This window comes from Balaenoptera musculus, chromosome 2, assembly GCF_009873245.2.
Source record: "Balaenoptera musculus isolate JJ_BM4_2016_0621 chromosome 2, mBalMus1.pri.v3, whole genome shotgun sequence".
NCBI classification, from domain to species: Eukaryota; Metazoa; Chordata; class Mammalia; order Artiodactyla; family Balaenopteridae; genus Balaenoptera; species Balaenoptera musculus.
Genome location: NC_045786.1, coordinates 83761115 through 83787071, shown reverse-complemented (window position 1 = coordinate 83787071; position 25957 = coordinate 83761115). Strand labels below are relative to the sequence as shown.

The 25957-nt window shown below is 39.8% G+C and overlaps 1 protein-coding gene and 1 long non-coding RNA gene across 4 annotated transcripts in view; one reads left to right on the top strand and one right to left on the bottom strand.

Moving 5' to 3' along the window:
* Window positions 1-25957, bottom strand: part of SHC4 (SHC adaptor protein 4) — a 130018-nt gene that overhangs the window by 46730 nt on the left and 57331 nt on the right. For 2 of the 3 annotated variants that reach the window (XM_036843630.1, XM_036843631.1), the window contains exons 3-5: window positions 16559-16622; window positions 13648-13767; window positions 3247-3300 (exon numbers count right to left, since the gene is read on the bottom strand). In XM_036843630.1, the coding sequence (XP_036699525.1) occupies window positions 3247-3300; window positions 13648-13767; window positions 16559-16622 (238 nt within the window). Of the gene's footprint in view, window positions 1-3246; window positions 3301-6547; window positions 8240-13647; window positions 13768-16558; window positions 16623-25957 lie in introns of those variants that run through there. The other variant, XM_036843632.1, reaches the window with a different exon arrangement.
* LOC118890589 lies at window positions 6750-8466 on the top strand. Its single transcript, XR_005018767.1, has 2 exons — window positions 6750-6887; window positions 8236-8466. It is a non-coding gene; the product is annotated as an uncharacterized LOC118890589 (long non-coding RNA).

Below are 25957 nucleotides of genomic sequence, written 5' to 3'. Positions count from 1 at the left end.
GAGAATGCAGGTAGGGAATATGTTAGGACAAACATTCATAAAAAATGGTGAGGGACCGCAACTCTCCTGTGTTGAAAGCTGAAACACCAGGGGTTACGCAGTCACAAAGGTGTCACAGACTAGGATGTGGCACCATGATTTCCCTGTTGTCCAAACAGATACCACATACATCAGAAAATAAGTTGATTAAAGAGACATGGGTTTTATGGTTGTTAGCTTGCTTGTGTGCAGTGCAATGTACGGAATAAGAGAGCAAAAATACAAGGCACTTATTTGATCAATATATAGAAAGGAGAGATCATTTTTGAAAAAGAGAACCCATGAAAAACCTAAGGAGTTCAAAAAAAAGAGATGTGTTGCAAACTAGTGGTTACCAGTGGAGGGGAGGGCAGGTGGGCAATACAGGGGTAGGGGAGTGGGAGGTACAAACTACTGGGTAGGCTCAAGGATGTATGGTAAAACATGGGGAATAGAGCCAATATTTTGTAGTAACTGTAAATGGACTTTACCTTTAAAAATTGTATAAAAATAAAAAAACTTTAAAAGAAAGATATAATAGCACCATTTAAACTTACGTTAAAAAAAAAGAGATATGTTGCTGGCTTTGGAAAAACAAATAAACAAAAAGCTACTTGGTAATTCTGACTTTTATTGAAAACAGTATGCCGATGAATGATAAGATTTTAATAATTAAAGATGCTTTTTGTTATCTCAGTTCTCAGGAAAAAAAATACACACAATGCCATTTGCAGATTAGAAGTATGACTCTCTAGAGGAAAGATGCAGTCAACTGGCAGGAAATAAAAGCCCATGTTTGTAATACCCTCAAGGACAATCACTTAATAACCCACAATGAATCATCCAGGAAACGGATCTCAGGGCCAGCATAACTTGTCTTCAGTTATTTTAAAAAATAACACACACCTAAGTAAATCTCTCTTATGCAAAAAGACAAAAGATTTGAAATATCTTATAAATAAGTAAGGTCATATCTATGAGCTTTACATTATATAATTTAGAAGCAAAGCCACAATTGCCAGGGGCTCGGCTGCTCATTTTAAAGTTGAAGAGGTGGTATGATGCTAGCAATGTTGTCTGCTATATTAGTTGACGGGAACGAGGTCGTGGGCCCTCTCCAGACCTCAGTTTCCTCATCTTCAGAAGAGTCTCCAACATTCTCACAGTCCTAAAATTCTATAACTGTAAATATCTGGGAGAATTTAAAGGATGTTAAAAGTAAAGCACAAATAGTGGGGGGAAATATAAGAAATATATTTAATTTTGACATACTCATAATGCATTCTCGAGATGAAGAAAGCATATACAGACACAGAAGCATTACCAAGAACTGCCTTCAGGGCTGAAAGAAGGAAGACAAGTAAACTGCTTATGAGACGAGAGTAAAAGTGAGCGTGAGCAAGGTGGAGAGGTGAGAGGAACACCCAGTATTTTTGAAACTTTGGAGGGACAATGGTAGAAAGAATGGGTACTACATTGGGCCACGGAGACTTCTGGCTGCCTACCCCTTGGACCGTTATCTGTGAAGCTGTAAATTATATCAGTGAGTGTCCTAAGGAAATACAGACATGTGTTAGCAACAGTGGTGACAGTTATCACCCTGTGCCAGGCACTGTGCTAGCAGTTTACATGCACCATTCCACTTAATTCTCACAGCACTTGAGGCAAGGGTGATCATTCCCCATTTTACAGATGAGGACCCTGAAGCTTCGAGTCTAAATAAGTCAAGTCTACTTGACTCCAGAGCCTGGCACTCCACCATTCTGCCTCCCTGACCTGAGGGTAGAACTTCACTCGGGGGACCTCTAATGCCAAGGCTTCTGGTCGCTCCAGTTTTCTATTTAAAACCAGCAGGCTTTCTCTCCAGCTGCAGAGAGCACAAGGGTGCCACTCAGTTCAGTAGGTACAAACTTTCCCACAGTGGCTACAGTTCTTTACTGTTTGTCTTTGTAGGGGCAGTGCTTTGGTTGGTCAAAAGAAATAAAGGACTGAAGGCACATAAAGACAGTCTAAAAAGAATTAGGATTCTGGAGAACTACGGTAGACACCATGCAGGGCATGCCTAGGGTAAAATAAAGATTTTCATACCAATTCTAAAATGACAGCAACCATTGAAACTTGAAAAGGAAAATGTAGGGCAAACAGCAACAATTATTTTTCACGCTACTCTTATAGAACTCATTACTTTAAATTGCTTAAGGAAAGTATTCGAGTTCCTTCGTGGATGGTTGAGTCATAATGGGTTAGGAAGAGAAGTAACAGACAATGTGGGCCTTTTCAGACTGGTAGTCAACCCTCTCTGCTACCAAACACATCCCTGGAGTCGCTGTTGCAGCCAGATTACAAGGCCGGATGGAGGGCGGATATAGAGGACCTGGGGCTATGGAGGGCCCACAGTAAGTCACACGAAGATTTCTGACTTGGTGGAAGATTGGGGCCCCTAATCCCTGCATTGGTCAAGGGTCAACTCTATATTTCAAGGTACAAGAAAAATGTCACGACGTCACAGAGGAGCAAAATCCTCCTCCCGCTCCCTCAGTTTAAACAGATTTGTTTCTTGGTCAGTCACAGGCTTCCTAGCTTCAATGACCCTCTCCTTTTGCTCTGGTCCACAGTTGATACAGTTGGAGGTCAGGGAGTGACCCTCCACTCTGCAAAGAAGGCTTGGAGGGAGAGCACTGACTCAGTCCTGCACAGTTCATGGGAAATGAGCATCACATGGCCTCTTGGTAGGGAGGAACTGCAAGTTTTCTCTCCCCAGCTCAGCGTTCCCTCCATGAGTTTCTGCAAACCTAGTTGCTCGTTTCGGATTAGATTTAGTTGCCTTGGTTGACGGCCAGAATGGCAAATAGGCTTCCCCTCGTATACCAAATCCAGTTGATTAGTGGGATCTGCCCGGAACTCTGCGTTGAAAAGAATTCTGAGGGAGGACCGGCAAAACACGTACGACATGCTTGTTCTTTATGAACTGGATATTATCTACAAGAAGCTTCTCATAATAACACAATGGAGTATTATAAATTCATCTACTAATCCAAATACTTAAAAAAAAATCAGTGACAGGAAATATTCTGTCAAAACCAAATTTTTGATTACCTGCTACATGTGGCAGGTAACTATATCACAAACTGTAATAAGACATTTGGAAATGACAGGTAGTGGCTAATATGCTTTACATGGAAGTTATTTTAACTCTTATAAAAAGAACTTTTATGAATTCATACTTACCGGATCCCCTCCAGAAGCAAATGAAATAGACTGCATATGATGATTTGCAATAATCTGGAAAACATAAACAAATTAAACATGTATGATGCTATAAGCTAATTATACCTAATTACATACCATCTAACAGTAACGTACATACATTTGCTTATTTTGGTTTTGCCTGCTCGGCATGCCTTGGGAAACCACTCCACCCACGTTCTATAATAATCCCAATTAGACCATGAGGTTCAGGTGGGTTTGATACGCCCATCTCACTACCCCTCTCCTTGCATCTGGATACATGATCCAGGCCTAGCCAATCAGAAAACACCATCCCGCTGGATACAGCAAAGTCAATCAACATCTTTGGGGAGGAACTGAGATGAATAATAGAATGCATCTTTCCCTGCCATTTAAGACCTTAGTATAAGCCCAAGGCTTCTAGGAGCCATCTTTTGCTGCCATGTGGGAAAAGCCTGCTGGAAAATGAAGCTTTCCCTCTGGAGAAAAGTCAGAGCTGAGAGTTAAAAACAGTGAAAAGTCAGGGGGTAATGTGTGTTTCATCAGTTCAACCAATACATTCCCCCCCCTTTATGTTTTTATGTATTTTTTCTATTTTATTTATTTAATTTTATATAAATTAGTTTGAATTGAGTTTCAGTCATCTGCCACCAAAAGTATTCTTACTAAGGCACTAACATTAAGACTTTCAATATGAAGTAAGACTATCTAAGTGAGCTGCGTTAATTAAGCCAAGAAGATTGTCTCTTTTACTTGAGAGTCTAGGCTTGCTTATTTAGAAACCACAGTGTAATGACCAACTTGCAGAGATGTATTTGTCATACTGTTTTGAGGGTTCATTAAAACAACGATGCACCGACTGGCTAATCCTGTCTTCAGATTTGCTTAACAGAATCTACTGAAGCTGCTTATATATGATGACCAAGAAATCCTACTCTTAGATGTATATCCGAAAGAACTGTGTAAATACGTACACCAAAAGATCTTCTCAATAAGGATAATCACTGCCCTATTCACAATAGCCCCAAATTGGAAACAATCCCAATAATGATCATTGTGGTATTCAAACAAGGGGTTACTACATAGCAACAATATATTTCTTGGGCAAAAAGAAGCCTGTCACAAAGATTGTATACTGCACAGTTGAATTTATATCAAGTTCAAAAGCAGGCAAAAGTATTTTATTCTGTTTGCAGTCAGGATAGTGGTGACTTTTGGTGCAAAGGAAGAGAAAGCAAGTGGTTTTCTAGGATCTTGCAAATGGTGTTCCTTGATCTGGGTAGTGGTTATACAAACATGTTCATTTTGTGATAATCAAGCTATACACTTATGATTTGTGCACTACTCTATATTTATGTTTTCTATATTTATGTTTCAGTTTAAAATGATTACTAAAAACAAAATCAATATACAGATTTCAATGTCATTCCCATGTATCAGCAATAGCCAATTTGACACTTTATGGGGGAGAGGGGGAAGGTACATTTTACAAGAGAACCTAAGTATAAAACTAATAAGAATCACACAAGACTTTTTGGAAAACTTCATTGAAGGGTACAAATAAGACCTGAACAAGTAGAAAGACATATATCACCTTTCTGGATGAGAACACAATACCGTAAAGAAGGCAATTCTCCCCCAAATTAATCTATAAATTCCATGCAATTCCAATAAAAATTCCACCAATGCCATTCAGGGAACTTTTCAAACTACTTCTAAAATTCACATTGGAAGAATAAATGTGCAAGAAGAGCTAAGGCAATTTTTTTAAAGAACAAAGAGACAAGATCTTCCTTATTATTAAGACATATTATAAAACTATAGAAATTCATTAGACTACGAAGTCTAAAAACAGATTGACACTTTTGTGGTCTTTTAGTCTATGATAGGTGTGGCACCAAATAGCAGACAAAAGGACAAGTGATTAAATTAGCAGAGGTGGCTGAATTAGCTACATATATGAAAAGATATATAAATAAATCCTGTCCTCATGCTATTTATAAATAAATGTTTGATCCATAAAGGATCTACACAAACATTAGAAGACAGATAAAAGATTATGTTTATGATCTCTGAGGTAGGTAAATCCATCTAAATAGAAAGAAAAAGACAGGAAAGAAACCCTTAGATTTGGTTGCATGAAAACCCATTTTTAAACTTTTGTATAAGACCCCCAAAACAAGAAACAACAGGGAGAATATATTTGTAACATGTGAAACAAAGTATTCATATACAGAGTTTATAAGAAATTCCTATATCAATAAGAAAAAGAAATAAACCCAAAATAAGACCCTTTAATTTTCAGAGGTAATATTGATAGAAATGTTCGATAAACATAGTGAAAGATAATCTCCAATAAATTAACGCTATAAAAAATAAAACAAGACGCCATTAAATTGATAAAATTGTTAAAGTTCAACAAAATCATGTCTGGTAACGGGGTGGATATTCTCAGACACCGCTGGCTAGAGCTTAAATTTGTACAGCAACTTTGAGAGCAATTTGACATTTATTAAAAACTAAAGTATGCATACCCCATAATTCCACCTTTGCACTTCTAGGTTTTTATTCTAGAGAAATGTTGGCACATGTGGATGTTCAATTACCCATAGTTTGTAATATCAAAAAATAGAAAGTTATTTGTGCATAGTTAGGTCAACTACAGTATAGCTATACAAATAGAATACTATGAAAAAATATATGTCTATGTATACTAACAGGTAAATCTTCAAGACATTGCTGAGGGGTTTTGTTTGCTTATTTTGTCAGTTGAAGACAATTATGTAAGACATGTAAAAAAAATAAGATTTTTTTTCACGAGGACATAAAGATTCATGTAAACGCAAAGAAAAAGGGTTTAAAGAATACACACCAAACCGGTAACAGTGTACATTTATCTCCTGCGAAATGAAATGGGACTATGTATTTCTTGTCTGGTTTTTTAAAGAACACCGATAATATGCTTATTTGTGAATTTAACTTTTTTTAAAATGAGAAAAATAGTAGAGATGAATGGATAAATTCTAAATATGTTGATCTGTGGTTGAGAACATCGTGTGGTTTGGAGGTGCGGATTTAGCGGTCATAAGCGCACAGATAAAGACAGTTAAAACCGTGGAACAGACGCGATTGCCTGGGGATGGGGGAAAGAGTAGGAGCCGAAAGAGGGAGAGAAAGGAGGGGGGCGATGAGGGAGGAGGAGTAAGGGGTCTTACAGAAGCCATGTATTTTCAAGCTTATCGCATCATAAGCAGCAGAACGGTTAGGTAAGGCAGAGGTCAAGCAACGCTCTTGCACGTACAGCATCTAGGTCTGAAGTTCGAAAGCACGAAGAGCCAACCAGCGGGCCCCGGGAACATTCCTGGGGTGGAACTGCGAGCTGCCGGCCCCCAAACAGCGCTCCGAGGGGTAGGCGGTGTCTGGGGGGTCGCGCATACGCACAAGGTCACGCAAGCGCACGGTGCTTGCGCAAGCGCACAACCGCACGGTCGCGTAGCTCCGATCCTGCCGAAAACGCCTTGCGGGGAGGTTGAGCCGCTTGCACAATGTCTGAAATGAACGAGCTGTCCGAGCTCTATGAGGAAAGCAATGACCTGCAGATGGATGTGATGCCTGGCGAGAGTGACCTTCCGCAGATGGAGGTAGGCGGCGGGAGCCGGGAGCCATCCCTGCACCCCTCCCGCGCCGGGGCCCAGCCACAGCTGGAGGAGGAAGGCCCGATGGAGGAGGAGGCCGCCCAGCCAATGGCGGAGCCGCTGGGGCAGCGAGGCCTCGCCAGCCGGCCCGGCCCTGGGGAGCAGCCAGGCCAGATCGCGGGCCCTGATTTCGAGAGCGAGGACGAGGGCGAGGAATTCGATGACTGGGAGGACGACTACGACTATCCGGAAGAGGAGCAGCTGAGTGGTGCAGGCTACAGAGTATCCGCGGCCCTTGAAGAAGCCAACAAGATGTTTTTGAGAACCTCCAGAGCAAGAGAAGCAGCTCTGGATGGCGGGTTTCAGATGCATTACGAGAAGACCCCGTTTGATCAGTTGGCTTTTATCGAAGAGCTTTTTTCACTCATGGTTGTCAATCGTCTGACCGAAGAGCTCGGCTGCGATGAGATTATTGATAGAGAGTAGTTAAACGCTGGGAAGAGGAGGAAACTACTTGAGGAGAGACCTGGCATTCCACTGTCTCTTGGGTTCATTCCAAATAGTTCCGTGCCAATGAAAAACTTGGTCTTCAAAAAAAAAAATTTTTTTTTTTTTTTTTGTAGAATAAAGTAGTGACTGCACAGTTATGAAAAAGGAAGAAAATTGTTAAAGAAAAAGGATCTGAATACTGTTGAAACCTGTTTTCAAGAATGTCCTGAAACATTTATGGCTTTGACTTTGTTATTGATCCAGATTAATTTCCTTGCATTGAGGAAAATACCTTTCGTATGTTACTGTAAGGGGTGGCTTTGCAAGAGTAAGTCATGACCAAGACAGACTGCCAGTACAAGAGCCCACTGATATTAATTATATGAGAAAAAGTAACTAATTTATCCAGCTTAGGACCTGAGATGTTTTTGAGTTATTTGGACTGAAAGCATATTGAGAAAACTGTCAGGTTCCATTTTGTGATCTATCCAAGCTGTGGTTATCAAAAGCTAAATTTTTGGTGTAAAATAAATCAAGTATTCTTCAGCATCCCGAAAGGATAATCAAACCCCAAAAGAAATACGTATCATGTGTGCTATATCTTAAAATGTGTTTCCAAGAGCATCTGAGATTTTGTTTGTACGTGTATCTTGATCATTTTTAAAGCTACTGTAATCTTTAATTCAAGAAAATTCATTGTCTTGAACATTTTTAAGAGTCAAAAATTAAGATGTCCTTAATAATTAAGTTTCAAATTTTGACATTAATGTGTATGTGAAAGTACAAAGAAAACAAACTATTTCTAACATCCGTATATACTAGAGAAATATTCTGTTTTACTTGCTCTGTTTTTCATTTTTTACAGGCAAAAGACTCTGGTTGAACTTCATAATGTAAGAACTGTTAAGTGAAAATTGTCCAGTAAAAGGAAAGCCCTACACCTAAAAAAAGACTTCATGAACAACCCTTAAAGGTTTTAAACCTGCCCAGAAATCCACCTTGGTATCTGAAGTTTCCCTCTGTCTCCTCCTCTAGTTAAGCTTGTTATTGGTTATGCACCAGCATTGGGGATAATAAAAATTTCTTGTTCTGTGTATTTTGTTTGTTTGGCTAATGGTATTGCATACATACTTTCTCTAAGACTACTTTTTATTGTGTTATACTGGTTTTATTGTATGATTGCAATCACCTTATGATTTAAACTTAATGACTATAAATAAGGGAACGTGCTCCAGCTTCAAATACCGGATTACAAATTAATTGGTGGAAATTAAACTTAGTAGATTCCTATAAGAGAATTTGCCAACCTGGGAAAAACTGCCAAATCAATAAGGATGTTACCGTGGTTATTAAGATGCTGATGTTCTGTGTGAATAATAATTAGTCAGAAGGCTGTGCCCAGTAAAACTGAATATACCAACAGGTCTTAGGATCAGTAAAAAGGTACCAGGTGTTTTTGCTCCATTATGGCAGTAAAGGACACATCCAATACAACAGGACAAGTTGGAGCCTTATTTATGTTACAGTCATCCTGTCTTTTAGGGAGGGGGGTTCTTTTCTGTAAAATACGGGACTGACAAGTAAGGATGATCATAATTCAGACATGAGCTTGGCAGGGGAGAGGAGTGATAGATGGGCGAAGACTAGATAGAAGGTTAAGTAGTGGCACTTAAAACATCTTAATCCTACTTCCTCTCCCACAGCTCACTTCTTTCATTGCATTTTCAAACAGCTTGTAGATGCAGTTATGAGTCTGGATACATAACTGCTTGTGTGATGTGAATTAACAGGACTCTGGACAAAGAATTAAAAGGGTGCCAGTACACATGAACTGACTAGTTGCATTTACCTCCAGATAAAGATGACAGGAAATAGGTTCAGAAAAGAACAGATCTACAAACCAGGAAGTGTAATTCTCTTTCTCTTAGGGATCAAGTAGGGAGCAAGAGGAGGGGGAAAGAAAACCACTCCCTGTTGGGTTTGAAGGCTCATTTTGGGGAGAAAGACCTGGACTCTCTAACTCACTCCTCTGATGGTTGGTTTGTTGGTCTTAAAACTAGGCAGTAACCTGAGAGACCACTGAAATTAATACTTGTTAATATTTACTAAAGGTAGAAAAGGGTAACATTTTAAAATGTTACAGTTAATCACAGACTGGAACCAGCCTACCTGATTCAAATCTGGGCTCCACTGCTTATAGCTCTGTAACTGAGTAGATTAATCTCTCTGCCTCAGGATCCTGAACTGAAAATAAGGATAATTGGATGAACCTTATAAATTGTGAGGATTAAATGAAGATATACACAAATCTATATAAACAGATAAACTAAAGAAAGGAGTTCTGGGGACGTTCTAATCCTGATTCTTTGACGGGGGGAGAGGGTGGGGATGTGGAATGGGGAGAGCGAACTTAAACTTATGAGTGTGTAGTGTGATTTGTGGAGAGCTTTCTAGGTCTATCCATAGTTAAATGTTTGCTTAGATCAGATGTCCCACATTGGCTCATCTCAAGAACGCATCTATTTTGTTTGGCTCATGCTTATAATTTTAATTTCTTAATTAAAGACCAACATCTTATAATCCAGAGAGAGCAGCAAAACTCCCAGATTTCCATCTTGTTTTTTTTTTTCCTCAAAAGTGGAAGACCTGGCAGCCCTTGACCTATAGTCCCATCAGAAGCATCTGATTGGCCTTTACACAGGGAAAGTATTCTGTTTGCCGTGTTCCCCAGTGTTGTCTCCCAACGTGGAGACCAAGTAGCACTCATCATTTATCACTGTGCTCGCACCATTGTGTGTTCATGAACCTGGACAGTTTGCATTACTTGCCTGGCCTCTGTAGGTGTTTGAATTGCCTCTCCTCTTGGAGACTAAAGGATGTCTCCATTTTCTGCCCGTTTTACCTTATCTCTTTATTACCCTTCTCAATTTCAGTAGCTGTTAGAGTCGATGATAGGAGTGTAGAAACGAGTAGAGAAATAGTGGGAGTAGGAGCTGCTCAGACTGACATTTTTGCTTAACGCCTTATTAAAGTATGTCAAGGAAGTCTGTTGCTTGAATTTTTAAAACAAGGACTATATAAAAACCCCTATAACTTGCTTTTGCAAAATATATTTTCCCATCCCCAAATATGGTAAGTTTTAAAAATTGCAAGCATTGCATGTTTGCGTGTTTAATATCTTATTTTCTGCCTCTGAGGTTCTGTGAGACATTTTCTGGGAGTGAATGGTTACATTCTCGATGTTCTCAGTGACTGAAGATAAATGTGAACCATCTGACCCATAAATGCTCTGTCATCTATGAATGTATCTATAAACTTGAAGCTGTTTATGTTTTCCATCCAAAGTATATCTTTGAAGTTAAGGGTGGGGGGGGGGATATTTGTATTTATCTTAGAACTTTAGAGGCCAGTTTTCTTTAAGGAAAATTTAATTGATAAATCATTTTCTCATGCTACATCCACATGGTCACTTCTCTGCTACCTTTATCCCTTGGACACTTCAGCTTTCCTTTTGAAGGAACACATAAAGCTTCTTGAGTTTAAGCATCCAGAGCAGCACATCTTTTTTACACCCCAAACCCCATCCCCCGTGACCATTCTCCCCAGGTCTGCAGAATAGTTCAAAGTTATTTTTAAAAATCAGCCCCTGGGTCTAATATCAGTGAGATCCTAACTTTGGTCCCCACTCCAGCGGTGGGCTGAACACAGCCCATTCCATGCCACCAGTGCAGAAAAGATGTGAACCACTCCCCAAAGCAGCTCTTTGCTGTAACTACTGGTCGTGGAAGCCACCCATGCCCACTGTCCATCCTTTTATTCGCCTGAAAGATTATGGACGTGTGGCAATACCAGCTCTAATTGCAGTGGCTTGGAAAAGGGTAGTGGAGGGGAAAGAGATTTTGAGAATAACTTATGCCCTCCACCACACACACCACAACCCTCTTCTTCCTAAATTCCCCATTCACTTCAGTCACCCATGGAAAGAGCCATTTTTAAAAATGCTCATTTGATTCTGCACAGCTGTCATCGTGATGGCTCTTGCTTTGCCTACTCTTCCTCCCCTATAAAACTCAGATAATTCAAGGGTTCCTATACTCAATGAAATCCTATAACTAAAAGAATTGAGCATCCCTGGTACCATCCACATGGGTGAAAACTAAAAATAAATTTTACATCCACAAATATCTTGAGGGCAAAGCATCCGAAGGACAATGAATGTTTCACCTTCCACCCAGATAGGCTTCATCTTCCACGTACAGCCCCATATGTTCTGCTGTCAGATATCAATGGTATCACCTCTCTTGGATAACCAATCTTGATTCAACCAGACAGGAATCTATTTAAAATTGTTTCATATTAAACATTTTCCTCTATGGTGTTTTATACTACTGTGTAAGCAATGTATTTTATTCTGCTTTTGAATTTAGAAAATAAAGCAAACCTCAAAACCACAAGTGAAACAGAGTCACAGATGTAGAAAACAAACATGGTTACGAGGGGTGGGGGGAAGCAGGGTGGGGGCGCGATAAATTGGAAGTTTGGGATTGACATATACACACTACTATATATAAAATAGATAATCAACAAGGACCTACTATATAGAACAGGGGGTCTTCCCTGGTGGCACAGTGGTTAAGAATCCACCTGCCAATGCAGGGGACACGGGTTTGAGCCCTGGTCAGGAAAGATCCCACATGCCGCGGAGCAACTAAGCCCGTGAGCCACAACTACTGAGCCTGCATTGCTAGAGCCCGTGCTCCACAACAAGAGAAGCCACCACAATGAGAAGCCCACACACCGCAAGGAAGAGTAGCCCCGCTCGCCGCAACTAGAGAAGGCCTGCGTGCAGCAATGAAGACCCAACGCAGCCAAAAATAAATAAATGAATGAATAAATAAATAAATTATATAGCACTCTTCTCAATACTCTGTAATTATCTATACGGGAATAGAATCTAAAAAAGAGTGGATATATGTATATGCATAACTGATTCACTTTGCTATACAGCAGAAACTAACACAACATTGTAAATAACTATACTCCAAGAAAAATTAAAAAAAAAAACTGCAAGTGAATTTTTTCGCAAAAAATGGAAATCAAAATGTTTATAACTGTACTTATATGTTACTGACAATTTTATAATTTTACATATTACAATATGCTTTCCCTGCTAAGTACTGAGTATATGAAAAGGCCTCAAGGAAAAATGCACCATGCAACGGGCACTGTGCTGAGTGATTTACATCCAGTGATTTACATGATCTTACTTAATCTAAATAACCCTATAAGACACATACTGGTGCTAAGTCCATCTTCTCAGAAACTCTATGTTTAAGACTATAATTCTCATTTCACTGATGATGAAAATTGAGTGGTAGGGTAACTTGTTTGTTAGTGGCAAAGCCAGGCTTTCAACCTACATGTGACCCCAAAGCCTCTTAGTGTTTTATCACTGACAAGTACACGTTAAACCTTGCGTGAGTCCCTGATCAACAGCACTCCACACAGTAAAAACTTATATACTAAGAACCTCAAATGACTACATATTAGACAAAGAAAAATTAGACTCTAACATACATAAATAACCTGATATAAGGAATTTAGTTTAAAAAATAAAAAGTAAGTCAAAAAAGAGTGCCCTAGGTTAAAGTACATATTTAGCCCAATGCCTGTATATCTTTTATATTTGCTTCAGCAATGCTGTTCTTTGAGAAATAATGTTTACAGTGAGAACTCAGGCACACCATAGCATCATAAATCATCAAAGGTGAAAAAGTTGTTTACACAATAACATTTGAGAAGGCTTTTCAATCTTAAGGGTTGGAAGAAAATGTTTTCTGCTTAAATTTCGGTTAGCTAGAACACTGACCCTAACATCACCCTTCCCCTCTGTCCTTCATTTGCATCCCCAGTCCAACACACAGTCTGTTAGTTCTGATGATGGAATTGCTTTCCCTTTGGAGAGGGGTAGCGGAGAGTAATAAATGACTGACTCAAATATATTCCAAATGGTACTTAATATGTTCTTTGCATCTTAGTTCTTATTACAAAGCCGATAGGTAGGGGCAAGTATGTAGGCAGTTAAATGCCCCAGTGATGGGTTAGTAATACTGTTGTCCTAATTATTGCTACACATAAATCCTTGGCAGATTTTTTTTCCCTCATGTCTTATTAAGTTTTAGGCACACTGTCTGAAACTTTATTCTCTTCATTATGCCCAGACTGTTCTAGAAAAATAGATGATATGTTAAACTATAAATGACATTCATGATCTTACCTGTTGGTTGTCAAGATTCATCAATGTGAGGCTGCATGTTGAGATGGTCAGTTTTATATTCATTCCCGAAAACTGAAGATTACTTTTGCCAAGAAGTGTTGATAGGAACTTAGCTGGAGGCTTTAAAAATAACAAAACAACACTCTATAAGTTATGGATTTTGTTACAGAATGAATATTTATGTTTTTTTAAATGTTAAAAATGAAACCAAAAGTTGGTTCCTCAAAAAGATCAACAAAATTGACAAACCTTTAGCTAGATAAACTAAGGTAAAAAGAGAGAAGACTCAAATTAGTAAGATGAGAAATGAGAGTGGGGTCATTACTACCAATTCAACAGAAGTAAAAGGATTATAAGAGAATACTATGAACAATTGTATGTCAACACACTGGATTACCTAGATGAAATGGACAAATTCCTAGAAACATAAAAGCTACCAAGACTAAATCATGAAGAAATAGAAAATCTGTGTAGACCTATAACTAGTCAGAAGGAAGGAAGGGAGGGAGGGAGGGAGGGAGGAAGGAAGAAAGGAAGGAAGGAAGGAAGGAAGGAAGGGAAAATAACAAGTCTTAGCAAGGATGTGGAGAAAGTGAAACCCTTATACACTATTTGTAGGAATGTACAATGGTACAACAGCTATGGAAAACAGTATAGCAGCTCCCCAAAAACTTAAAAATAGAATTACCATATGATCCAGCAATTTCTACTTTTTGTTATATACCCAAAAGAACTGAAAGCAAGGACTTAAAGAGATATTTGTACATCCATGTTCATAGCAGCATTATTTACAATAGTTAAAACATGGAAGTAACCCAAGTGTCCATCAACAGATAAATGGAAAGCAAAATGTGATATATACATACAATGAAATATTTCTTCAGTCTTAGTAAGGAAGGAAATTTTGACATGTGCTACAGCATGGATGAACCTTGAGGACATTATGTGAAGTAATGTGAAATAAGCCAGTCACAATAAGACAAATACTGTATGATTCCACTTATATGAGATACTTAGAGTAGTCAAAATCATAGAGACAGAAAGTAGAATGGTGGTTGCCAGGGGCTGGAGAGGGGGGGAATGGGAAGTTGTTTTTTAATGAGTATAAACTTTCTGTTTTACAAGATAAAAAAAGTTATGGGACTATTCCTAATAAATTGTTTAACTAGATTGTGTAAAATAACTTCATTGCTTAATATGAAATTTCAAAGTTAAGGCTTGGGGGAAATGGGCTTTATAGAAGCAAACAATTCTAAGTATATTCTGTTCTTCAAATAAATGACTTTATTTCCTAAAAAAAAAAGAGTTATGGGGGTAGATGGGGGTGATGATTGAACAACAATATGAATGTACATAATATCCCTGAACTATACCCTTAGAAATGGTTACTATGGTAGATTTTATGTTATGTGTATTTTACCACAATTTTTCAAATTGGGAGGAAAAAGAATATAAAAAATATAAAGTACGTGGAAGAGTCCCTGGCATGTATTAAGTACTCAATAAAAATGCTAGCTATCAAAGGAAATTAGCTCAAAATTTTCTTTCTTTTTTTTTACTTCTTTACATGTGTACTTTCTGGAAAGATGATAGCCTGGTTTGCTTTTGTTTTATTTTGTTTAGGAGTGTGGACTCCCACTACTCCTGAAATGAGAAAGTCTTAAGTGAATAAGCCTGTTTGTTGGGATCTTCCAGTCGGAACCGCCTATTCACAGAGGTTATGAGAGGCAGGAGGAGGCTAGAGGCTACAGACAGACCATTGGTTCCGTCAGAGAAACTAGTAATGGGAGTTCTAGTAGAATTCAAGAGTCATTCATCAGAGTTTCCCAGATCATGTGGCTCATCTGAGTCACTCTGGGTGACAGTGGGTTCAGCCCTACGCAAAATAATGAGTAATGATAAAAAATTAGGCAGGGTGGTATGGAAATAGAGCAGTAAGTCAGGACTCTGAAGACCTGGCTTCTACAGCTGGCGCTGACCTTGATCTTCCTAGTGACTCAAGGCAAGTCTCTTCTCTGAGCCACAGTTTAGCAGCTGGCAAAGTGAGAGGGTTCAACTGGGAGATCTCTAAAAATTCCTCCCCTCTTAAACAGTCTACAATTCTATCATTTATATAGTTATCTTAAGAGCCATTGCACCTCCCCTTTGGACTTTTCAAAGCAACTAAGTATTCTAGGGATATTACTAACTACCATTAGTGTTGAAAGCCTAATGTAAGCAAGACACTTACACATCACTTCATTTAATTCTTACATAATTCTATAAACTAAGGGCTATTTTCCCTACTTTACAAATGAGGAAACCAAGGATTCAAAAGGTGAAATGACTTGATCAAGATCACACAGTTAGTAGGTGGCAGAGACAGGATTTAAATCCAAGTCTAACATCAAATCTCATGATTTCTCTCAACATGAAAAGCTCCTTCTACCCATTTATTACCCTTTCCTCTACCAGCACTCTTGTTTCCAACTGAAAATAGGCCATGGAGTCCTAAAATGTTAAAATGCAGAATACATACATTATAAAATATTGAAATTGGAAGGTACCAAAATTGGTCATCTGGTTCAACAGCTTAACTTTACAGGAACAAGAATGGAGTTTTGGAGAGATGAGATACCATGCTCAAAGGTAAGTAAATACCTAGCTCTGCAACCAGATTTTCTGACTTGAAAAGAGCCAGGTGCTTTCTCCACTCTGACCCTCAGGCATCACCATTTCAGACAGTGTCTGGCAAGTCAGAAAAATTTGAGGGACAAGAACGAACAACTTTGAGTGCATCTCAGATAGCATGCCAAATAATCAAGGCCATTCTGGACCTTGGGTCATGTGGTGGAATGAACTAACAACTATCTTGATACTATCTTTCCCATAGTTAGGGAAACTAAAACAAAAAAACCACACCAATATTTACCTTTCGCTTTTTAATGGCTCCATTTGCCCCAGGGACAGCTCCACACAGGCGACTTATTGCTTCCCTACGGAACAGAAACCATATAAAGACTCAGCACACAGTAAGTGTTCAATAAACATTAGCAAGTATTATGACCAAAATGTACACTCACATAATGGTGAGTCTGACATAAATGACCTTCCCCACTCCCACTGGAGAAAACACTGAGCTTAGTCTCTCTGCAGCTCAAACCCAAGAAAATCCAGCAACACCCTAATATTGAAAAATTGCTTTACAGTAAGGAGTCCTACTATTCACCTTCTTCGTCTTTTTTCCTTGGCTTTTAAGGATTGGTTTTCAGTGCTATTGATTTCTAACCAAAAAGGACTGATGGAACCTTACTGTCTGGGAATATTTCAGTTTTACCTTTAGCAAAATCCTCTGTGGTGTGATGAATAAAAAAGCTTCATAGTATCTCAGCACCGAAGATAATTAAATACAAAAGAATCCAACACTAGAGGAAGTTTAAAAGGATTGAGAGAGAATTGAACTTCAAGGTGGTCTCAAATGGAGCCTTATTGACTAAGTTACTGCTCCAAGCCATTGAGCTTTCATGTAATTTCACAGCAGAAAAGAAAATCAATAACAAATTTCCTCCTTTGCTTATTTTTCTGCCCTTACTATATATTGCACTTCCTGAGAGAACAGCACCGCTAAAAGAAGTAGTTGCTCCTTAATGGAAGTGGCGAACGAACTGGCGCCCTCCTCTCCAGAAATGCAGTTATAACTAAGAGCTTTTGTCTCTGGGACTCAGCATTCAGAACCACCCAAGCTTTCATGTGGCGTAATCTGAACCTTCGCTTCATGGCTTTCAACACACATATCAAACTTTTCACAAAGCAAATGGAAATCTCTAAACTCCTTCCCGGATCCACTGGACATCATCGTTTAAATTAGTACACTGTATTCACACACACACACAAACACACACACACAAACACACACACACACAGCCAATATACAGTTTTTATATATATTAGATTTCATGAAAATATTTTCTATGAGATGTTTTTGATTCCCAAAGGAAGGGAGATGCAGAGAGAGGAATGCAGACCCATTAAAAAAATATATATATGGTATAGATAGATATAAAGATATATAAATAAATATAGATAGGCAGATCTATATATATAGTAGTGTAGAGCTATGTTCTCAACATAACTCCCCGCAACCAATGGACAGAAAGGCTTTTTTGCCTTGGCATATCTTCTCAGAATTTTATGTTTATTGCTTCTCTAGGATTCCAAACTTGTTCTGTGGAGTCAAACAGGACAACTCAGAGAGTTGGTCTTTTTGGCTTGGTTGGTTGATGGATGTTTTGAGTCATCTTAATGATTAGTCAATAATTGATGACACATCTAATTGATCCGAGTTGGCCTCTGGTGTTGCCAAAATAACTAGTCCAGGCGCCCAAATACGTTGTTGGTATTTAACAAAGAGAGATTATGGGAAAGGTGTTCTTAGACCCTTTACTCCATGAGAGCCAACAGGGGTGCTCTGGTCTAAAAAGCTCCCTGTAAATGGTTTGAAATAAAAGTAGAAACAAAGGCGGGCACGGATGCTGCCAAGTATAATAATAGTTATTATTAAAAGTTGTTACTTTTATATAGCACCTATAGCTTTATGAACTGCTTTTCCAGGCATTGTTTTCTTGATTCTCATTCCAACTGTCAATATCTTCTAACAAAAAAGTAAAGTTATGAATTCGAATTAAAGGGAATGCTTTATAGGATGAGCACCCCTTCAGGAGGGTTTGGAAGGCTGACCCTTCCTGGCAGAGGGGAGTTGGGAAATTCCAGACAGAGGGAAGAGCATGCGTAAAGACACTAAAACATAAATTATCACAACACGTGGGGAACTGCAGTACTTTGACGTTGATATTGCAGGAGCATAAAGTGTGGTAGAACAAGAGTGAGTAAGGGCTAAGAGATGGGATTAGAGTCTGAAAACTTTTTCTATAAAGAGCCAGATAGTAAATATTTTAGACTTTGCTCTGTTGCAACTACTGAACTCTGCCACTGTAGCTCAACAGCAGCAGTAGACAACATGTAAACAGATGAGCACAGCTGTGTTCCAGTAACTTTATTTCTAAAAGCAGGCAACTGGCCATATTTAGCCCAAGGGCTGTCGTTTGCCGATTCCTGGATCAGGTAATTCATACAAACGGAGTTAGAAATAGTTCAGTTTTAAGAAACAAGAAAATGTTGACATTCGTTATACTTTTAGAATTAAAAATTAAAGCAACTGTAAGATGCTTGATCCACTCTTATTACATTCACAAAAAAGAAAATTACAAAGCCAGTATTGGGGGAAATGGGAATAATTCCACTTCAGGTATATTTATCCATTGCTGGTGGCCTTGATTAGTATTAATACAATCCTTCTAGAGACAAAGTTCATAAAAGATGGCAAATATCATAATATTTATCAGAGCTTTTGACAAGGGAGGAGGAGTTTGTATTGAAATAGCATTGAGTAGTTATGTAAAAGAAACATTTATTTTAGAGTAAAAAACCAACCCCAAAGCTTGTGATATAGATATAAAACAAATCAATATAAATATTGCCACTTGAAATGTTAAGTATGAGAACTATAGAAATATGGGGGGAATCTATACAAATTAGTGGGGAAAAGTAGAACTTGGAATGGCATATACACACTGGTAGCAGCTATATAAAATTAATTCTGTATAAATAGTGACATAGAGCATATAAACAGTGACTTGGTTTAGGTGTCTTCTGTGTGTGATTTACTGTTTCCTGTTTTTGATTCTATTGATGTTTAGATGTAAACAGTGTTATGTTTTCCTTCATTGTGCAGTTGATTGCATAAAAAATCTTTTAAAATATTCAAAAGAATGCAAAGTTAGTTCCTCAGGCGGAGTTTTGCTCATGTACTGCAGAGATGTGAGGGCACGTCAAGGATGTCCCGATGGAGTGACACAGCCTGCCTCTCTTTTGCCAACAATTGCAGAGATGGGACAATGCTCACGTTATAGGTAATAACAGATCTTTATTTCTCTCTCTGCTCCCATCCCAGCTTAGCCTTTAACGCCTCCATCTTTATAGCCACTAAGTCCAGATTTATCTTTTCAGTTTATTTGGTAGACTTGCCGGTTTCCACTCCCCAAAGTTTCACAAACAAAAAAACCCTTGACAAGATTTAGCAATGCTTTCACATGAGAAATCCCTACCTTTAGATTTGTAGCAGAGAGCCTGGGTTTTAATGAAGAAGCTGCTCCTATTTATATGGTCAGGCTCAGCACTAATCACCTTATGTACGTCTTCTCATTTAGTCTTAATAATGTCATTTCAAGGTAGGTAGTTTATCCCCATTTTACAAATGAAGAAACTAAAGTTCAAACAATTTTAATAACTGCCTCCAAATAATGCAGTGGATAGTGGGAGAGACAGAATGCAAATCCAAGTCTGACTTCAAAATCCACACTCACCCAGGGAGGGACCATATTGCCAAGTACATGAAAAGGAGGGAGTCCCAGACTTTGGGGACTAGGAGGAGAAACCTATTGGTCCTTCCCCTGCTCACATCCCCAACACAGAAAGGGGCTCCTTTTTGGCCAATCCTTCTGCATTGTGGCTGGAGTAACCTGCCAAGGGAATAAGGCAAAGTGGTAGGGGTCAGCTCTGGAGAAGGCCCATGAGGATGCCCCAGCCCTTTGCTTTCTATACATCAGCTGTTATCTCCTTAGGGACGAGAAGAGCTTCCAGAGCCCAGCCACATGCCCTCAGGGGAAGAACATACATGTGTGCAAGGCACACTCACTCAGAACTTAAAAGTAAGTTGAGGCACCAGAAGCTTCACAGATTCTGAAAGTCTCTTAATATACAACTCAAAAGAAAAAAGGGGAAACTTGTGCTTATGAACTTGCTTTTAAAAAGTAGTTATACTGTACACCCACGTTCACAGCAGCATTATTCACAATAGCTAGGGACTTCCCTGGTGGTCCAGTGGTAAAGAATCCGCCTACCAATGCAGGAGACACAGGTTCGATCCCTGGTCAAGATCCCACATGCTGCAGGGCAGCTAAGTCCGAGCACCGCAACTATTGAGCTCACATGCCTCAATGAGAGAGCCCACGTGCAGCAAACTACAGAGCCCACGCGCTCTGGACCCCGTGCGCCGCAACTACTGAGCTCACGCACCCTGGAGCCCGCACACCACAGCTAGGGAGAGAAAACCCGCACATCACAGCTAGAGGGAAGCCCAAGCACCGCAACTAGAGAGAAACCTGAGCGCCACAACAAAGAGATCACGTGCCATAATGAAAAGGTCCCGCATGTCTCAACAAAAGATCCTGTGTGCTGCAACTAAGATCCGACGCAGCCAAAAAAAATAAGATAAATAAATAAATAAATAAAATATTCACAATGGCCAAAGCATGGAACGAACCCAAGTGTCCTCAATGGGTGAATGGATAAGCAAAATGTGGTATATACATACAAGGGAATATTATTCAGCCTTAAAAAGGAAGGAAATTCTGCAATGTGCTACAACATAATGAATCTTGAGGACATTATGCAAAGTGAAATAAACCAGTCACAAAAAGACAGATACTGCATGATTCCACTTACATAAGGTACTTAGAGTAGGACAAAGATCATAGAAAGTAGAATGATGGTTGCCAGGTTCTGGGGGAGAAAGGGGAGTTACTGTTTAATAGGTACAGAGTTTCAGTTTCACAACATGAAAAGAATTATGAGGATGGACAGTGGTGATGGTTGCACAGCAATGTGAACGTATTTAATGCTCCTGAACTATATAGTGGGCTGGCCAAAAAGTTCGTTCAGGTTTTTGTAAGATATTACCAAAAAACCCAAACGAACTTTTTGGCCAACCCAATACTTTAAAGTGGTAATTAAGATGGTAAATTTTATTTTATGTGTCTTTTGCCATAATAGAGAAAAAGAGCTACCAAAAATAAAGTAGTTACTACTTTTTTTTACTTGAGACTCTAAGGAGAATCATAGGTCTCTCTCCAATAAAAGGACTATTTGTACAAATGTTTCTATTCAATTTTAGAGGGCCCGTCCCACCCCTACCCCCCCGGCCCCTCAGCACCATCCCTGGAAAACCATCTGTGGGCCTCTTGGGAATCCACACATCCCAGGTTAAGAACCACTGCTTTAAAATAACCTCTCAAAACTCTCCTTTCTTTGCTGTTATCTGTGTTAGCAAATCTGAAACCCTAGTCAGGGAAGACACATACGTGCTTGCGTTTTGTTGCCTTTCTTCACAAAGATCTTTTCTTCCCCTCAGACTCTGACCAAGAGATTAACTGTAACATTTTCAAGAACAAATAGTACTTTCAATGCTTTCCTGGAGTTCCAGACACACTCTCCGACCTAAAGCACTGACTTTACAAATACTGAGAAGAAAGAAAACAGAGATCCTGAAGCAGGGATTCCTCACAGGACGGGAGTGCCCCCCACCATCCCAGCTGCCCAAGCAGCCTGCATTTTTGCAGAGCGTCTTGGAAGCTGACGACCATGGGACATTCTCCAGCGAGCAAACGTTCAGCAATCGTCCTCTCTTAGAGAAGCAAGACTTTTCAGAGTTTAAACGGCTAAAGATTTGCATCCTGGGAGCCTGTACCAGAAAGAGAGAGAGAGAGAGAGAGAGACCCACGGCACCAACAGTGGTCACTTTGTTTATTGTTTTGCCACATGGGAGGGAAGGGGAGAAGCGGGTTGATGTAAGAGAATGAGAATGCAGTTGAAGATTTGCTTTTAAGCATATAAAACCCTGCCTACGCCATAAGACCAAAAAAAGATATTTTTGTCTGTTTTAACAGAGTCCAAACTAATCACCCAAACAAAGGCACCTTTCATCAACCCCTGGCCACTACAGTACTTAAGAAGTTATAATTTTTCTGTGTCTTTAACTCTTAAACAGTTAAGCTCCTCTGGAAGCAATGTTGCCCAATCTTTGTTTTTTAAAATTTGGAAGGCAATATCCTAATCCAAGACAAAGGGGAGCATTTAAGGGAGGATGGGGGCCTGTGGGACAGAATGTTTCCAATGAATGTCAAAATACAGTTCTTCAGTAAGTAGGAAAGCCAGAAACTGTGTCACATGAAACCAGGCAAATGGCCCAGCAGAGCAGTTAAAAGCAACTATCCCCATCTCCCAACACACACACACACACACACACACACACACACACACACACACAAGGAGTGGTTCTGTTTTGTCCAAGCAAACAGAAATGAGAATACATTTTAATCCCAGCAAGAGCTTTTCCAAAATAAAACTCAAAAAATATGTAGGCAGAACAAAGGCACAGGGATTTTGCCTTACTTTTCGTCTCCAACGTGAAACCTTAAAGAAATCAGTTAACAATGTCGCAGGGACAAGTTGTCACCTGAATGTCTCAAACTGCTTTCCTATTGATGAATGAGAGGACTCGTAAGTAATTCAGACTCCACATCAGTGTGGTATTATGGTGTTCCAATTGTTCTAGGGAAACTAGTACCTGCTTTTTTGAAATCTTTGCCTTCGGAACATCAAGCCTCAGTGATCTATGTGTTCAATTTTGTTCAGCTTGGTGAAATTAAAGACATCCAAGAATATGTGCAAGCCCCAGACAGGACACTTTAGAACATGAGCCTGCCTCCGTGGCGATAAGCACACAATGAGTGCAGTCAATGCCCCTAGACCAGCGGAAAATGGAAAACTTCAAACTCCCTTTGTACTATCATCAAGGGGCATCACCCATGCACTCTGGGAGGGTCGACACAGCCCGTAAAATATATCCTTTCATTTTAGAAATAGGCACTTCAGGTCCCAGATGGTCAAATCGAACCTTTCAGGACTGCCCACAGCATTTACTCTCACATGGACTTATCTCACCACTCCGTTCAACCTGGATTCTATTTAAAATCTGATTATAAAGTACATTTGCAATTCTACCCAACACAAGCCACCATAGAACACAGGTTGTTCTGTCTACTCTGTGATTCTGCCCTTTGGCTCTGATGCAATGGTTGACCCATCAACTGCACTTGAATGAAGTGAAAGACCATCCCGTCCCCAGGATGGCACCTCCCCTGCAAGTATCTCCCCAGTAAACGGAAATGAAGTGCTGATTTTCTCCTATCCCCACAATGATTTCCTGTAATAGAATCACATATTTCAAAATGCAAACACACCCCCATACTGATGGCTTATACACCTTCAAATATGAAATGACAACAGAGAAATGGGGTTGATTTCACACAAAACACACTGGAATTGGTAAATCCAAAAGACTGTTCTCCTTTACTTTGGAATAAACTAAAACAACTCTGTTTTAGACAAAATATACTAAAATATTATGAAGGCATGTCTTTGGGGGTTAAAGAGTGTACTGATCATACAGTGTGGTCACTTAAGAATCAAAATTCATTTTTTTAAAAACCAAAACAGATCCAACATAATCACCCACTTTATTTGTCGCATTTCACTCCAAATGATGTTTATCTACCTCCAAAAATTAGGCCTATCTTCAAAAAAGGAAGATTTGGTGCCATTTAAGATACTTAAAACCGTTTGCCAGAGGTATCTATAATGTTGAGCAAGACAGTAATGGGTAGAATGAGTGTATGACTTCCACCACTGTTTCAAAAAAAAAATAACTCCTTGTTTTATGGGCCATTTGGTGTAGATACTATAGATTTTATCTGGTAAGTCCATTTTTAAAAAATGTGTGTGTGTGCCTCTGGAAGGAATTAGTAACTGGCTTAGCCAGTTGAATCCACTGGTCGGACAACTTTGGCACGCACATCTGCTAAGAATTCACTGAGATAACCATTTAGGTACGTGGCGATCAAACTTCAAAGTTCTTAAGAATTAACTGGGATGCTGGTTAAAAATGCAGATTCCTGGGACTGTTCTTGAGATTTTTGATTCTATAGGTCTGCAGTTTAACAGCCTCCCAGGTGATTCTGAAGCAGATCAGTTCAAGGACCACACAGCAGATTAGAACTTCTACTTGAACTCATTGCACAGTATGGCTGGTTCTGTGCTCTACAGCTTCAACCAGATGGTCGTATCAGTGGATGCTAAGGAATTAGGTCACCTGCTCCTAGCAGCTACGGTAGGGAAGGCTACACTACCTGCACATTTGATGATGTTCCATTCGGCGAGAAATTTGTATACAACTTAGTCAATAGGCTGGGAAAGATATTTGGTATAATCCTCTCCTGTCCGCTCTGTCCCCTTTATCCTGGCTCTCTCCTCCTCACGGGAAGGGCTTTCACCAGAGGGCGTCTGGAGGTCCTGAACATCTTTGCTCACATGACCCCCTGCACACATGGGTGGTGATAAGTGACCTGCATTCTCTCCCATCTGGTGGCCTGGATGCTGAGAAGCCTAGTCCATCTGCCCCTCGAAATGTATTCATGCTCTAGGCAGTGGTTCTCAACCTTGGCTGCACACTGGGGAAACACAGGGGAGCTTTAACAAACCCTGATGACTGGGTCTCATCTCCAGACATTCTGATCTAATGGGTGAGGGTGGGGCTACTGGGAGTTTTGAAAGGTCCCTCAAGTGCTTCCAACAGAGCTAAGTCAGGTTGAGCATCTCTGCATAGCAGTAGTCAGCAGGCCTTTTTATACAGGACCAGAGAGCGAAAACGCTAGGCTTTTAGAGCCATACAGACTGTCGCAACAACTCAACTCTGCAGTTGTAGCTTGAGCAGCAGCCCCAGACGATACATGAACGAATGGGCATGCCTGTGTGCCAGAAACACTTATGGACACAAATGTGAAGTCCATGTAATTTCCACATGTCACAAAATATTCTTCTTTGATATTTTCCCCCCAACCGTTTGAAAAAGTCAAAAACCGGGCTTCCCTGGTGGCACAGTGGTTGAGAATCGGCCTGCCGATGCAGGGGACACGGGTTCGAGCCCTGGTGTGGGAAGATCCCACATGCCGCGGAGCAACTAGGCCCGTGAGCCACAACTACTGAGCCTGCACGTCTGGAGCCTGTGCTCCGCAACAAGAGAGGCCGCGATAGTGAGAGGCCCGTGCACCGCGATGAAGAGTGGCCCCCACTTGCCGCAACTAGAGAAAGCCCTCGCACAGAAATGAAGACACAACAGAGCCATAAATAAATAAATAAATAAACAAATACTTTAGAGAAAAATAAAAAAAAAAGTCAAAAACCATTCTTGGCTCAAAAGGTGGCAAAATCAAAATCAGGTAGCAGGTGTTTTGCTGACCCTTCTTCTGGAGCAAACCAGAAAGGAATGTAAGAGGCCTTGGGGTCACAGTCAGCTATTAGCTTGTACATGGCAGAAAAACCATTAGAACATAACCTTTTAATCTTCACAGACAAAGATTATTTATACATATTTTGG